This window comes from Papio anubis, chromosome 12, assembly GCF_008728515.1.
Source record: "Papio anubis isolate 15944 chromosome 12, Panubis1.0, whole genome shotgun sequence".
Lineage (NCBI taxonomy): Eukaryota > Metazoa > Chordata > Mammalia > Primates > Cercopithecidae > Papio > Papio anubis.
In genome coordinates this window covers 44,581,130-44,598,688 of record NC_044987.1, presented here as the reverse complement: position 1 = coordinate 44,598,688, position 17,559 = coordinate 44,581,130, and the positions used below count along the sequence as shown (strand labels likewise).

Genomic DNA, 17,559 nt, shown 5'->3' with positions numbered 1-17,559 from the left:
CTTCCTCTCTCTCTCTCTTTCTTTATTTCTTTTTTTTTTTTTTTTTAACAGAGTCTCACTCTGTCGCCAGGCTGGAGTGCAGTGGCGCGATCTCGGCTCACTGCAACCTCCGCCTCTCGAGTTCAAGCGATTCTTCTGCCTCAGCATCCTGAGCAGCTGGGACTACAGGCGCCCGCCACCACGTCCAGCTAATTTTCGTATTTTAAGTAGAGACGGGGTTTCACCATGTTGACCAGGATGGTCTCGATCTCTTGACCTCGTGATCTGCCCGTCTCGGCCTCCCAAAGTGCTGGGATTACAGGTGAGCCACCACGCCCAGCCTGTTTCTTTAAAAAATTGTTTTGTAATGTAAGTGGAGGATAATACCCTGCAGGTTTATTAATAACAATAATATTCACTGGGAAAGAGGGCCTGGTGGTGATTTACGCTGATGACAACCATTCCTCACTATGGAAAAAAGCGAGGCTTTCTTTGCTCTACTTTAATTCAGTAGAGTATTGTAAAGATTTTACAGAATGTCAGAGCTGGATAAAAGTTCCTCATAATTATAGGAGTGGAGAGAGGAGAGTCTCTCTTCCTCTCATTTTTGAGCAAGAGCTGTACATTTTCCAAGAAACTTTTTTTTTTTTTTTTTTTTTTAAGGCGCCTCTCGAAAGGGGCCGGGTTTCCTTCTCCTGAAGGCAGATGTTGCCTCTCGCGCGTTCCGATTGGTTCAGTTCACTCTAGAAACACTGCTACCGGGGAGAAACTGGACCCCAGGGTCGGGAGCGAATTCCAGCCTCCAGGGCTGATAAGCGAGGCATTGGTGTGAGAGAGACTTTACCCCGCCGTGGTGGGCGGAGGGCGCGCAGTGCAGCAGCAGCACAGGCGCGGGTCCCGGGAGGCCGACTCTGCTCGCGCTAAGATGTGGAATCTCCTGCACGAAACCGACTCGGCTGTGGCCACCGCGCGCCGCCCGCGCTGGCTGTGCGCTGGGGCACTGGTGTTGGCGGGTGGCTTCTTTCTCCTCGGCTTCCTCTTCGGTAGGGGCGCGCCTCGCCGAGCAAACCTCGGAGTCTTCCCTGTGGTGCTGCGGCGCCGGGACTCGCGGGTCGGCTGCGGAGTGGGGTCCTGTTGCTGGTCTTCCCCAGGGGCGGCGATTAAGGTCGGGGTAATGTGGGGTGAGCACCCCTCGAGTTAGGAGGAGAGTAGCTGGGAACGGTGCAGGGCTGAGTTCTCCACAAGCTGCTTGGAGGACAGTCACTCAGGTTGAGGGTAGGACAGAGAGAACCTGAAACTAGGCGTAGGAAGGTTCCACGTGCTGGAGGCCCTGCAAGACAAGGCGCTTTTAAGGGTTTAGGACGAGCGCCAACCTCTGAGGGCTGTTGAACCAGGCCGCCCAGGGAGCTGCGCACCAAGACTTGTTTAAGGTTTTTATCGGGTCGTACTGTTTCAGGTGTACGGTAGAATTCAGGACATTGCTGCAAAGGAAGTTTTTTTTTTTTTTTTTTCTCAGTGCATTCTTTCTTCCTTGGAAGTAACAGAGGCAAGTTTGGGAACTGTGTGAACCAGGTCAGCGATCTGGACAGATCTCTACCAGCAGGTCTTTTGCGGTTTTTCCTGTGTACTGATTTGCAGACTTAATCCTACTTTCTAAAAAAAAAAAAAAAAAAAAGCAGAACAGCATAGGCGAGCTCAGACTCTTTTATTAAATTCCAATTTTGACTTTGCCACTTTTTAGTGGCCTTGAACAAATTACCGAGTCCCTCTCAGCGTTAGTTTCCCTATTTTATGATGAGGATAATATTATCTGCAAATTATTGAAATAGTAAAGAATATAGCATGTAAATCTCCTAGCACAGTACTGGGATTTTCGCCACTTTATTTCTTCTTTTACCAAGATGCTCCTCATTGGACTTTAATGCACAGGACTAGTCTAAGGTATCAACAGGTAGTTCACTCCTGCTCGCAATTCTTGACCCTCTTTTGGGATTTAGAAGACCAGAGCATGGACCAGATAGGTTTAAACAAATTCAGTCTCTTCCACTAGCTTCACCTTGGGGTTGCTAAAAGATTTTTGAACCACACACTGTGCGCATAACATTCTTCATCTCTTAAAAGGATTTTAGTCTTCCTGGTATTGCCCTCACTTCCGTCCCTGTATTCCCTGCTCAGTGGCTGACACAGAAGAGTTCTTTATTGATGCCCGCCCCGCACCCCCTAGGATTCTCTGCTCTCCCCTCCCGCTACAGGCCTCCATCCTCTTTATTGTGTTCATTTTTCAGATCTCAGTTCAAGCATCTCATCCTCAGTGTGTTGTTTCTTGATCCCTCACTCTAATCCAAGTCTTTTTGTTTTATGCACAGGTGGAATCTTATTTCCGTTTGCGTCCAATCATGTATTTTAATATGCATATATATATGTATGTCCATTTGTATGCATGCGATTAAGAACTAGCATAATTATAATTGGAAAGCTCCATGAAAGCTGGTTGGGTGCTAATTTTGTAACTATTTTATTCCCAGATCCTGTAATTTCTCTAAATAAACCCTGGAATATTGCCTTATCTCCTTCAGGTTAAAAGCCAACTGTAAGGTCTAATGATTGCAGGATCTAGCTATCCATTGCTTCTGGCTGCTTATGCATGCACTGGATGTCTGGCAGAGAGGTTGGGTAAATTGCAGTTTCATTGTAGCTGTCTGAACTTGGATTTCTCAAGCCTACTTCACTGGAAACACAAATTCTCACAGCAGTTTGTTGTATTTTCAGAAACAGAGAAAATTAGAAGTCTGAATTGCCTTCAACACTTGGAAATAATTTATATGTTTGAAATATATTCATGGTTAATTCATCATAAAAATGTATTAAATGCTTATTCTGAGTCAGCAGAGGAAGATAGAAGCTTTATGAAGGTAGAAGGTGGATCTCCTTTTTGCCTTCATTTTCAGAAGATCTTGTTCATACCCATTAGTTGAAACATTAATGGCATTTTATTTTGGTACTCATTATCTCATAAAACATTTCTTAGAATAACAGCAATACCTATCATTGATGTTAGATAAAAAATATTTTTCATTTGGTTTGTAACTTAAAAATCTGTTTGCATGATTTTTTTTTTCAGTGAAAGTAAGCAAGAGAAATTAAACTTCAGGAAAATCTCAATGTCAGAAGTAATGTTGATAATTTGTGTTTTACAAATGATACATACAACAATAATGAATAATAAATCCTATCTATAGGCTCATATCTCATGCCTATTTTTGGATGTATTTTTCAGGATGGTTTATAAAATCCTCCAGTGAAGCTACTAACATTACTCCAAAGCATAATATGAAAGCATTTTTGGATGACCTGAAAGCTGAGAACATCAAGAAGTTCTTACAGTAAGCACTTTCTCAAAAGTTTATACGGACAAGTTGTTAGAAAAATTTATCATTCTGTTTTGGTCCAATATTTTATATATAAGAACTGGCCTTTTTTCCTTAAAGTTTTATTTATTAAAGATCTTGTATCACATTTCATCTGAGGAGGACTATACTTTCAGCTAAAGTTTGTCATTACAGAGGTTTAGAGCAGGAGTCAGCAAACTTTTTCTGTAAAAGGGCCATCCTTTGTAGGCCAGCTGATCTGTGTCACAGCTAGTCAGCTCTACTATTGCAGCACAAAAGAAGTCATAGAAAATACATAAACAGTCTGTCAGTTCTGATAAAACTTTTCTTATGGGCACTGAAATTTGGATTTCATATAATTGATGTGTCAAAAATATTATTATTTTTAAAACCGATTTAAAATATAAAAACTATTCTTAGCTTGTGGACTATACAGAAACAGTTAGTGGGCCAGATTTGGCCAGTGGAACCTAGTTTGCTGATTCATGCTTTAGAGAAAGATAGTGCATTTCAGTTAAAAAAAAAAAGACTTTGAGTTAGAATTGAGTTTGAATTCTATCTTTGTCTATTAATACTTTAGATGAATACTTAAACTTTCTGAGCTCTCTTTTCCACATCTGTAAAATGGGAATAATGATCTTATTATGATATGAATGAAGTCAAAGAGCATATATTTGGCATATTTTAAAAACTAGTTCCCTACTTCCTGAAATAGCTGTTTTCAGTGTAGAACAAAAGAGATAAATAAGTAAATTGAAAAAGCAACTGAAAAGAAAATACTTATGTAGAATTACTATATATAATTGATTAGAATACTTTTGTTTCTCTTTCTTTCTTTCTTTCTTTCTTTCTTTCTTTCTTTCTTTCTTTCTTTTGTTTCTCTTTCTCTCTTTCTTTCTCTCTCTCTTTCTCTCTTCTTTCTTTCTTGATGGAGTTTTGCACTTGTTGCCCAGGCTGGAGTGCAATGGCGTGATCTCAGCAAACTGCAACCTCTGTCTCCCAGATTCAAGCAATTCTCCTGCCTCAGCCTCCTGAGTAGTTGGGATTACAGGCATGTCCCACCACACCCAGCTAATTTTGTATTTTTAGTAGAGACGGGGTTTCTCCATGTTGGTCAAGCTGGTCTCAAACTCTCGACCTCAGGTGATCTGCCCGCCTCGGCTTCCCAAAGTGCTGGGATTACCAGCGTGAGTCTCTGCACCCAGCCCAGAATACTTGTTTTTTTCAAAGCATGAGATCCTTTTGTGAATTTTTACAAATTGACTTAGCTCATGTGTCAAAAAATACTTGAAGTCCTTCTAATGATTGCAGGATTCCCTGGTGAATAAAGGTTGTAATTCTAAAAGACCATTTTACACACACACACATAGGTGTGCATAGATGTGCACACATATAATCATACAAACACATATATATTTGTATTAATTACAGCAGAATTAAAAGTATAAATAAAAATTGATAGGATAACTTTGAGGTCTTTGAAAGGACCTTTTAAATGTGAGACTCTGAAGCTCGAACTTCTTTATCTTTGTGGAAACTCCTCCTCTGCGCTTTTTCTACTATAATAATATATAGTAGGTATAATAAAAGTGGAGGTCTGGCAAGGTATGGTCTTTACTCCTGGACAGAGCTGCCGTTCCAGCTTTCTTCCTTTCCTAATGTTAGTGGTGGAAGAGATGCAAGTTACTCCAATTTACTGGTAGCCTATCCGTAAAGTCAGTAGCAACTTCAGTCCTTGCTTCTTCAGAAGAAGGAATTCAACTCGGGGCAAAAGCAGAAAAAGAGACCGAGGCAAGTTCCAGAGCAGGAATGGAAGTTTATTTTGAAAGGCCTTATAACAGGAAAGAAAGGAAGGTACGCTTGGAAGAGAGCCAAGCAGGCACATGAAGGTGAGAGGCCAAGTGCCCCACTTAACTGTGATCCTAGGACTTTTTAAAGCTTGCCTCTTTCCCATGATTCTTCCCTTAGGTTGGGCTGCCCTCATGTGCAGAGCCCTGCTAACCCTTGGGAAGTGAGCGCCCGCAATGTGTGTAGGAAAGTATACACAGGCCCATCTGAGGTGCTCTTCCTTTTTCTGGTGGAGTGTACCCGGAAGATTATACTATACCATTTTTGTCTCTAACACGCATGCCCAGGAAGTTGCTTCTCCCTGGAGTCTGCATTCAGTTAACAGTTTGGTGTTAGCAGGTGGGGACCATCAAGAACTGGCCTCTCCCTGACACTGCCGAATCATTTTTAGAGACAATGCGATAATTACTGAACCGAACAACACAATGCGATAATTGCTGAACCAAACAATCACCTGACATTCTAGTGGGTCCGGGGGAGAGACCTCTCCTGCCTTGCTCCTGTCTAACTACCTGTAACACTAACTTGTGACATAGATTGACCAACAAAGAAGAAAAATAAATGCCTTTCTTTATTTCTCTTTTTGGACCGTCAAGCAAGATTAAGCACTTGTTTATTCTCCATGTCCCTAACCAAGCTCCTCTACCCGGATGATATTCAGCATAAACACACAAAATAAAGAAATTGAAAGAATTCCCTCTCATTCCTCCAAGGACCACAGAATCTCCAGAAGCCTCCTAAACTCTCTAGATTTCCAATTTGCCATTTGCCCCTCAGAGAGCTTTTAATTAAAATATACCCATGGGTCAGGGACTATTAAAGCCTCTGACCTTCCATCTTGTCCCTCTTTATAATCCTTTGTTCTGCTCGTAAAAGCCCCCACTGTTTCTGAAATATCTGCCTCAGTAGTGAATGGGAGGATTAATTAGGAGCATTTTTTTTTTTTCATTCTGCCTTGAGGTACAGGGTTGTATGTGTTTTCCCTTCTTTGAAAACATCCAGTTGAATTCACAGATCTGTTTACCATTTTGCATCTCTAGAGGGATTTTTCCTTTTCCACCTTGTTTTGCAAGATAAGATTGTTTTAAAAGGTGTTTTAGACTTTTGGTCTCAGAATTTTACTGGTCTGTATTTGAATACAGATATATAGGCCCAATGAAATCACATATTAAACTATACTTCTCAATTTTTTCATCACTTGAGATGTGTGTCACAAGTCATTTATTGATACTAGAATATCAAATTGTGTTAAAAAAAAAAGGTAAGAATAAGAATTTACACATTTTTCAGAATAGCAAAAATCAACTGGTAGATCTCTGTCAGACTAGTTTAAATATGTTCCAAGTATTGTCACATTATCTCAATTATTATTATTATTATTATTGTTTCATTTTTCAGACAGGGTCTCACTCTGTTGCCAGGCTGGAGTACAGTGGCACAATCATAGCTCACTGAAGCTTGGAGCTCTAGCCTCCCTAGCAGGTAGCACTACAGGCACATGCCACCATGCTCAGCTAATTCCACCTTTTACTAAATGCGTTCAAGTCATCTTTAACTCTTGGAAACATTGCCAAATTATTTGTAAACAAGATGAAATGTACTAAAACAGAAATAACAATAGCTCTCTTTAAGAACTGAGAAATGTAGTCGGGCATAATGGCTCACCCATGTAATCCCAGCCCTTTGGGAGGACAAGGCAGGCAGATTCCTTAAGTTCAGGAGTTTGAGACCAGCCTGGGCAACATAGCGAGACTCTGTCTCTACAAAATATTTTTTAAAATTATCTGGGCATGATGGCATGTGCCTGTAGTCCTATCTACTCAGGAGGCTGGAGTTCCAGGTTTTAGTGAGCTATGATTCCACCACTGTATTCCAGCCTGGCAACAGAATGAGACTCTGCCTCTTACAAAAAAAAAAGCAAAAAAAAAATTGAGATAATGTGACAATACTAGAAACACATTTAAACTCAGCCCTACAGTGATCTATAAACAGAATTTGGCTATTTGGGAAAATTTGTAAATTCGCATTTTTTTATTATTATTCTTATTTATTTATTTTTTGCAAAATTTGATATTCTAGTAGGTTCAATCACTTGTGACACAACATCTCAAGTGATTAAAATCATTGAGAAGTGCTATTTAATACACAATCTAATTGAGCCTCAAGTCTTTGTGAAGTAACGAGATAGTGATGTTCTCCCCATGTACAGATGAGAAATTCAAGACACAGCTGGGGTTACATACTGAGTTAATGATAACACCTGTATTATACCACTTACAGGATTTATGCTAATTATTTTATTTAGTATTTGCATTGGATCTTTTTTTCGTACTAATCTTTTCCAGGACGTGTTTTGTTCAAATGAGTGAGTGCCAACCCTGATAACAGCAAAATGTTGTTTCCTAGTTGGTAGTGACAAGACTGTTACAGGAAAATTCACTTATAGTAGCAGAGCCTTATAATGATTTTCTCCTGCTTTTTTTGTGAGTAAGTTCAAGATTCTCCATAGTAATTCCTTTTGCTTGTAGGGACAGAGGTATAGCTGGCACTTGGGGAAATCTGCATCCTACATTAGTTACATTGCAGTTTGTGATCTTTGTAATATTCAAGAAAATAGTGACATGTTGGCTGTTTTTCTGTTTTCCCTGCAGGTGCTCACTGATAAGGGATAGAGACTCCTTAGCTGCTCTTATGTTTGTGCTCTTTTTGTTACAATATTTTCCATATTAGAAATTCTGTGTAAGATAGTTTGCCCCTAAACATTTACCAAATGAGGATTTTAATACTATTTTTATAAATACAATTTAAATAACTTTAATATAATTATTAAAAGTAAACAAGTTACAGGAAATTCCAGTTTTAAAAAATTGAGTTACTTTAATTCATTGTTGATTCACCAGATGAAAAAAATTAAAACACATGGTAGAATGAAACTTGAAACTGGGATTATTATAGCCATGTTGGTTATTAGTTTTTTTCTTTTTTAAAGTCATCATAAGGATGGAATTATGTTGATTTTATAAAACTACATATTTAAAACTAGAAATTTATGAAGTTCCAAAAGTTTATGAACTATATATATATATACATATTTTCATACTACATAATATCTTGTCATATATTTAAGGGCTTAAGTTAAAAATACTAACCAATGAGCTCTTCAGGGAAACAAGAAATTTCCCAGGAGGGAGAAATTTAAAACAATCAAAAGCACCAGAATCTAAATATATTAAATGAGAAATTAGTCTACTGAAAATATTCCTGGTAGCCAAATTTTGGCCACATAATTTCTTTGTTAAAGATATTATTCTTCAGACTAATTACTGTCATTGATTTTAAGTGTGTTACTCTGTATTGTAGATGAAGTGCAAGAGATTCATTCTGAACTTGTGTCAGTATGTTCAGATTATTCTTTGATGAAGATACTTTATAAATGGTTGCTAGTCAAACAGTTTATCGCTTGTGTATAATTCTCACTATTTAAATAAGTGTAATTATTAGTAATTCTTGCCATGTCACACCTTGGTCTTTGGGATAAAATATTTTTGTCTGTTTCAATAATTTACACAGTGATATAGACAGATAATTCCATGTAAGTTCCAAGAAGTATAGGTCTTAAGAAAGAATATGACACTTTATTAATCTACCATATGATGCTATAGTCATAGGATTACACATAATGATACAAAGATCAATTTTTCTCTTGATTTAGTACAAATTAGAACATAAAAATTTCAAAGCAGACTTTGAAAATCTATTTCATGCAATAATAGTACCACTTTAATGTTTTAACATACCACATTTCAAAGTATTTTTGTGTAACTCTGCTTTATTTTGTTGATTTGGAATAAAAGTTGATTAAACATTAATATCTAACCAGTTTCAATTTTTGTTCACCAGTAATTTTACACAGATACCACATTTAGCAGGAACAGAACAAAACTTTCAACTTGCAAAGCAAATTCAAACCCAGTGGAAAGAATTTGGCCTGGATTCTGTTGAGCTAACTCATTATGATGTCCTGTTGTCCTACCCAAATAAGACTCATCCCAACTACATCTCAATAATTAATGAAGATGGAAATGAGGTAATAAATAAACAAATAAATAAATAAAAGAAACATTGCCCCCATTTATTCTTTTTCAAATACTTCTATGAAATAATTTTCTATCCCATCTCTAAATATTAATAGAAATCAGTATTATTGGATCTTGTGAATACCTTTACTATCTCATTATCCATGTCAACTAATTTCCTATGATGTTTGAGTTTTATGTGTTTTAGAAAGATTCTGAGAAATTAATGCTTGATAAGAGTTGCTGTTTTCTTGTTTTTAGTACTACACACTAATATCAAATATGATATACTTGTGAACTTACAAGCATAAAAAGAGACACTTTATAAAAGAGATTCTTTTTTTTTTTTTTTTCAGATTGAGTTTCACTCCTGTCGGGCAGGCTGGAGTGCAGTGGTGCCATCTCGGCTTACTGCAACCTCCTCCTCCCATGTTCAAGTGATTCTCCTTCCTCAGCCTCCTGAGTAGCTGGGATTACAGGTGTGCACCACCATGCCCAGCTAATTTTTGTATTTTTAGTAGAGATGGGGTTTTGCCATGTTGGCCAGGGTAGTCTTGAACTCCTGACCTCAGGTATCCACCTGCCTCAGCCTCCCAAAGTACTGGAATTACAGGTATGAGCCACCGCGCCTGGCCAACAGATACATTTTTGATATGTTTAATTTATAAAGACACTGCACAGATTTGGAGTTGCTGGGAAATTCAGGGATCCAGTACGCAGTTTGACCCAGCAAGTTTTTATTGGTACTTAATGATTATGTCTCAATTGATCAGGTTGAGCTCTGTGCGAAGAATTTGTGTGTGGACATTTGGAGAGGACAAGTTTGGAGGCAAGGTCTTTAGCATGGTATTTAAAGAATTTGCAATCTTGTTTGCAAGTTGGGGCATATACTTAAGAAACAGAAGACAATGCAGATAAATTGATATATTTATTATGATGATATGTTCAATATGAAAGATCACAAAATATACATTCATCCCTACTTAACATACCTTAGTTTTGGAGCTACCGTATGTAGAAGAGTCCATTTCAATTTAGGTAACTTCCTTTAGTCCTTTTATTACTGGGCACTCTTAATTACTATAGCTTGAAATATGTCCAGTTTAATCAGTGAACTGAAAATGTCATGTGATGTAAGTACATATTTAATTTTTTTTCATTATAGGTCAATAACCTCCTTTTATTGACTAATGAATCAGTCTCTTCTTAATGATAAATATGTTGTTATGTTTTACAGTCAGTGATATAATTCCATACCGAATTTCCTAATGTGATTGGAGCTTTTCATATTAACTGCTGTTCTCAATTATAGTAGTTAACAATAAAACTTTAAAAAATATTATTAAGCCAGGCGTGGTGGCATGTTCCCCTAATCTCAGCTACTTGGGAGGCTGAGATAGGATAATAGCTTGAGCCAGGAGTTGCAGACCAGCTTGAACAACATAGCAAGACTCCACTTTAAAAGAAAAAAAAAAAAAAAAAAAAGAAAAACAAACAAAAAACCCCTAAAATATATTATATTTAAAATGGAATACCATTACACATCATAGAGCCTCAGGTTGTTAAATAAGGGGTGGCATATCTATACTGTTAAATACCAAGGGGTCTTTAAAATATGTTCCGAAAAATTATTTAAAGATATAAAATATTGACAATGTTAAAAAGTATACATATGCTTAAACCTCTGTTTTGATCTGTCAAATTTGGGAATTGTCTAGGTACAATGTGGAAAAGAACAAACATATAATATATTTTAGTTTATTTTTTTAAGGTGGAGTCTTGCTAATGTTGTCGTTTTTTTCTTCTTTTTTCCTTCCTCCTCACTTTCCAGTTTTGATTGTATCATTGATTATTTTATTGCATTACTTATTTTTGTATTATGAGCATTCATAATGTTACCAAAGCCTTTTAGAGAATACAAAATGAATCATGTAAAAGTTTCATTTGGGAAATTTTCCGATATTGTTAGATACCTAGTTTCTTAATTTTTTAAAATTACACCGTTAGTTCTTTTTTATTTTTATCCAAGTTATATATGTACATAATCTCACAATGTACATATATATATATATATATACTCATATATGTACACAATTCTTCTGAGTGCCTTGCTTTTTCTCTGTTTTCCTCTTTCCAGAGGCAATCATTATTCAACTATAAGTTCATTCTTTTGATATTTACATCTATTTCTGTAAACTACATGCTTATATGCTTTTATTTCAGATGCAGGCATTATCTATTGACATTGTGACAAGTCAACTCCCTGTTCATCCCTTGGCCCCAACCACCATGTTCTCTTACTATCTTCCATCTCCCAGTATAATTTAATTGGTATGAATAAAAATTCACAGCTGAGCTATGTGGTAAACTGTGATTCCTTTTATACCCCTACACAAAACAGACAAGTTCTCCATCCTATAGGCAACAAATATGATTAGTATTTTTTTTGAGACGGAGTCTCGCTCTGTCTCCCAGGCTGGAGTGCAGTGGTGCGATCTCGGTTCACTGCAAGCTTCGCCTCCCAGGCTCACGCCATTCTCCTGCTTCAGCCTCCCCAGCAGCTGGGACTACAGGCGCACACCGCCACGCCCGCCTAATTTTTTGTATTTTTAATAGAAACGGAGTTTCACCGTGTTAGCCAGGATGGTCTCGATCTCCTGACCTCGTGATTTGCCCGCCTTGGCCTCCCGAAGTGCTGGGATTACAGGTGTGAGCCACTGCTCCCAGCCAAATATGATTAGTATTTTGTGGATCCTATCAGAATTTTTTATTTTTTATTTTATTTTATTTTATTTATTTATTTATTTATTTATTTATTGAGACGCTGTCTCGCTTTGTCGTCCAGGCTGGAGTGCAGTGGCGCGATCTCGGCTCACTGTAAGCTCCGCTTCCCGGGTTCACGCCATTCTCCTGCCTCAGCCTCCCCAGTAGCTGGGACTATAGGCGCCCGACACCGCGCCCGGCTAATTTTTTTGTATTTTTCGTAGAGACGGGGCTTCACCGTGTTAGCCAGGATGGTCTTGATCTCCTGACCTCGTGATCTGCCCGCCTCGGCCTCCCCAGAAATATTTTTAATGTATACAGAGACATTGTTTCACCTTTGATTATGCAGAAATAACATACCATAAAGATTGAACTATGTATTGACTTTATGTCACAAAATGTAAACAGAAATCGTAAACTAATATTGTTTTAGTTATACTCAGAATATATAATTTGAGGCTACTAGTGCCTTTTGAAAAGTAAAAAATACTCTAAGACTGAAATATAATCTATCTTTGATAAAGTCAGCCAAAAAGTCATTTCCTTGACATTAAAAAACTTTTCTTGTTAGAATAGCTCATAAACTTGCTTTAAAATTCAGTGTGGCATAGCGGTGCTGCAAAATTGATTACCATAAAGGCAAATCAAGTGAGACAAGTTTGAATATTCCCTTGCCTGAAAGACCTGCTTATATAACGACTTTGTTCCTTTATTGATTTTTATTGCACCTCAGCATAATTTTTCTTTTAATCTTACCTAGTGATTCAGATGAGTTCATATGTGAATCACAGAAAAAACATGGGAAATTCAGAAGATGTGGGGATTTGGCAAGTAGTAGTTGATATGGTTTCATTTTAGCTTCTATCAGTCGCAGAAAAGGGAAATAACTACTGCTCTAGTTAGTACAATGTAAAATCTGCCCAGATCCATTCCTCATCTCCAAATCCCTCCCATTTGTATTACTGCACTGAGCAAGACCTATACAGTATAATGTTGAAAAGAAGTTTTGATACCAGATATCCTTAACTTTCTTCTGGTCTTGAAGGAAATACTTTTAATTCTTTTTCACCATTAATTATGATATTTACTGTTTTATTTTTCTGGTTATCTTAATGTACATCCTTTCCACATATTCTAAAATTTTTTGCTATATGGATTTATATTAAACACATTTTTCTTTGAGATCAGCATGCAATTTTTCTTTCTGGATCTGAAGATCACATTCAGTGATATTCTAATGTTAGAATAATCTTACATTTTTTGAACTTGTAATATTAGCATTAGAGTTTTAAATCCATATATTGATATATATTCTGTTTATACTCATAGCATGTTTCGTCTGTGTGTTTGCAATCTGTTTGTTGAGCTATAATTTCAATATTATGCTTGCCTTCTAAAATGAGTTGGGCTTTTAATATTTTCTGAAATAGGTTTTGTTGTAATTAAATTATCTCTTCCTTTAACCTTTCCAACTCAAGGAAAACCAGTTGGCCTTGACTCTATTGTGGAAAAATTTAAACTACTGGTTTAATTTCTTTATTGGTTGTTATATGACTATTTTATGTTATATAATAATTTTTATTGTTTGTTAAATGGCTTTATTGTTTGTCATATGATAATTTTATGTCATATAACAATTTTTATTGTTTGATATATGACTTTATTGTTATATGGCTAGACAACTATACTTTTTTTTTTTATTTTTGACTGAATCTCACTCTGTCACCCAGGCTGGAGTATAATGGCATGGTCTCGGCTCACTGCAATCTCTGCCTCCCCAATTCAAGCGATTCTCCTGCCTCAGCCTCCCGAGTAGCTGGGACTACAGGCACGTGCCACCACACCAGGCAAATTTTTATATTATTAGTCGAGACATGAGTTCACTATGTTGGCCAGGCTGGTCTTGAACTCCTGACCTCATAATCCACCTGCCTCGGCCTCCCAAAGTTCTGGGATTACAGGCGTGAGCCACCGTGCCTGGCCGATTTTCTAAAAAATGTATTCTTATTTCAGTTTTTGTAAGTTTTATTTAAAATGCATTTTCCATTTCATGTAAGCTTTCACATTTATAGTATAGTTGTTCCTGGTATTTTCTTATCTTTTTTAATCTGTTCGGCATCTGTAGATGTGCCTCTTTTTGATAATTGATATTATTTATTTGTACTTTTGCTATATTATTTTCTTATTGCTCCTGAGAGGGATATGTCGAATTTACTAGTGTATCCAAAGAATAAAATTTGACTTTGGCAATCTTTTCTCATCTATCTTTGCTTTATATTTTATTAATTCTGTTCTTGTTTTATAATTACCTCTTTTATCTTCTTTGTGTTTATGTTGCTGTTCTTTGTAAAATCCTCAATAGAATGCTTAATTTACTGATGTTGAGTCTCTTCATTTCTAATGTGAGTATGTAGAGCCATAAATTTTCCCTTTATCTTCCCTTTCCACTTCAACTACATCTCATAAATTTGGATTAGGAGTAGTTTAGTTATGATTAGCATCTAAATATTTTTTAATTTCTGTATTTTCTTCTTTGATCCTGGAACTATTTACAACTCTTTTTTAAAATTCTGAATGTAAACATTGTTCTTGTTGTTTGTTTGGTCTGATCTCTAAATTGAATATATTGAGATCAAATAATGTGGTTTGTAGGACACTAATCCTTTGACAATTGTTGAGGCTTCCTTTGGAGCCTAACATGTGCTCAATTTTTATAAATGTTCTGTGTTTCTTTGGGAAAAACATGTAATTTGATGGTTGTTTGGGGGTAATATTTTATATTTGTACATTAGTTTGAGTTTGTTTATTATTTGGCTGAAATCTCCATTATCCTTAACGTGCTCTCATTTTGTCTGCTTCCTTTATTAATTAGAAATAAATGTTAAATTATCTCACCTCACTATAGTGGTGTCTATGTTATATTATATATATAATTTATAATTTCATAAATTTATGTTATCTATAATTTGGGGACCTATTGTCATATGTAAACAAAATTAGAATTGTTGATGAAATGACAGACTTACACTTATGTAGTAGCCTTCCTTATCTCTTTGTAATGTTATTTGACTTTGCCCTAAAATTTTTTTTAAAGCTAATATTTGTTTGGTATTTCTTTTTCAGTTTTGTTACTTTTAAACTTGCCTAGGTTTATTTCACTCCTTGTCAACTGGTACACAGCTAATTTTATTTAATCTGACATACTATGCTTTTTAATTATTCTTTTTTCCATTTTCATTTTTTATAATTCTGATATACAATATTTAGGTCACTTTTACCTTCCTCTAGTATGAATTTTACTCTTCCTTTTTTCCCCTAAAGCTTTGGTGTCATAATTCAATCAATGTTTCTACAATATATAAACCTTAGAATACTTTCACTTTCGTTATATATTACCAATTTATATGCATAATTTTAATTCAATCTTGTTTCATAAACTTGAAAAATATGTTTGTTATTATGATAGTAATACATTATTATCATATACAGTCCTCATTTAATTTTTACCACACATTTGCAATATCTTTCCTTTCTGATTCTCTTGCATCATTTTAGAGATTCTTTTAGAGGCTTCATTTGTTGTATGGTATTGTTTTGTTTATTGAACAATATTGTTTACAAATGTTCTTTGTTTTAAGTGAACACCTGTCGACCCAAAACTGTTAAAATTTGGTGGAAAAATGTGTTTTTCATATTCATTCTCAAAGGAAGAATGATTTTGTAGGACACAAATTTGCAGTTTGACAGTAATTGTTGCTCGAAACCAGGGAGACAATATTCTACTGAATTATGGATTCCATTGCTACTGGGTTTTTTTTGTTTGTTTTTTTGTTTTTTTTGTTTTTCTTTTTGAGACGGAGTCTCTCTCTGTCGCCCAAGCTGGAATGAAGTGGTGTAATCTCAGCTAACTGCAACCTCTGCCTCCCAGGTTCAAGCGATTCTCCTGCCTCAGCTTCCCAAGTAGCTGGGACTAAAGGTGTGTGCCACCACACCTGGCTAATTTTTGCATTTTTGGAGAGGAGGTTTTGGTAGAGAGGAAGTTTTGCTCTGGAACTCCTGACCTCAAGTGATCTACCTGCCTCGGCCTCCAAAAAGTGTTGGCATTACAAGCATGAGCTACCGCACCTGGCCTTAACTTTTTTTTTTTTTTTTTTTTTTGAGACGAAGTTTCGCTCTTGTTGCCCAGGCTGGACTGCAGTGGCGCGATCTTGGCTCACTGCAACCTCCACCTCCCAGGTTCAAGTGATTCTCCTGCCTCAGCCACCCAAGTATCTGGGACTACAGGTGCACCATGTCCCGCTAATTTTGCAATTTTAGTAGAGACAGGGTTTCCCCAGGTTGGCCAGGCTGGTCTTGAACTCCCGACCTCAGGAGATTCACCTGCCTTGGCCTCCCAAAGTGCCAATGTTACAGGCATGAGCCACGGTGCCCAGCCTGGCTTTAATTTTTATTTAAATTTTAGTTCAATATCATGTGTATGATACATACCATAAATACAGTCTTTGCAGCTGTAATTTTACTCTGTTCTTTCTGTTGGCTCTTTTCCATAGTACTTTGGAGGTGTTTGGTGATTTTGTGGCTCTGAGTTCTTCTCCCTTAGAATTTGGGAATTCTTTAAAGCTAAGTTGAAGACTGATTCCTCCTGATCATTTCTCTTAGGCCCCAGGGAGCACTACAAACCTGGCACTGCTTTAAAATAAATATTTTAGCTTGAGGCATACTGTATAAATAGTGAATGGAAATTTGCAGGGTTATGAATTATCTGGAACCCTTTTTTCCTGCTTTACCTTAAGCCATTACTTTCCATGGAGCAAGTTTATTTTGAATTTATCCTTAACCCTGAAGGATTTTATTATTCTTATTCTTATTATTATTATTATTATTATTATTATTATTTTGTCACCCAGGCTGGAGTGCAGTGGCGGCAATCTCTGCTCACTGCAAACTTGCCTCGCAGGTTCAAGTGATTCTCCTGTCTCAGCCTCCTGAGTAGCTGGGATTACAGGCACATGCCACCACGCCCGGCTAATTTTGTATTTTTAGTAGAGATGGGGTTTCACCATGTTGGTCAGGCTGGTCTCAAGCTCCTGACCTTGTGATCCGCCCACCTTGGGCTCCCAGTCTCCCAAAGTGCTGGAATTACAGGCGTGAGCCACCGCGCCTGGCCAGGATATTGTTGTACTTAGACCAGCTTTATGCACAGTCTTCTGCTAGATTCCATTATGTGAACCAGTTTTAGACTAACTCCTGAATCCTCTTCATGGGGCCGTAGGCTTTGATAGATCCACCTAAGGCAAAGCCAACTTCCATGCTGCCTCTGAGGATTCTTGCTTTCATTGTATTTTTTTGCTTCTGAATATTCCTTACTATTTTTTCAAATTTAATTATAAACTTAAAAAGACATGTATTTGGTTCAGTGTTTTTCATTCTTTTCAGTGCATATGCTGTTCAGAGAATCTAGATATGGCCAGTTGTGGATTCCCCAATCATGTACTTTTTTTAAG

At 36.9% G+C, this 17,559-nt stretch overlaps 1 protein-coding gene across 5 annotated transcripts in view; it reads left to right on the top strand.

Annotated features, from left to right (window-relative positions):
• The first annotated feature begins 653 nt into the window (after positions 1–653).
• Positions 654–17,559, top strand: part of LOC101022396 (glutamate carboxypeptidase 2) — a 67,042-nt gene continuing 50,136 nt past the window's right edge. The window contains exons 1-3 of one of the 5 annotated variants that reach the window (XM_031653056.1): positions 654–1,022; positions 3,257–3,362; positions 9,117–9,303. In XM_031653056.1, coding sequence (XP_031508916.1) covers positions 905–1,022; positions 3,257–3,362; positions 9,117–9,303 — 411 coding nt within the window. In that variant the 5' untranslated portion in view covers positions 654–904. Of the gene's footprint in view, positions 1,023–1,073; positions 2,653–3,256; positions 3,363–9,116; positions 9,304–17,559 lie in introns of those variants that run through there. The other 4 variants (XM_031653060.1, XM_031653059.1, XM_031653058.1 and 1 more) reach the window with 4 other exon arrangements.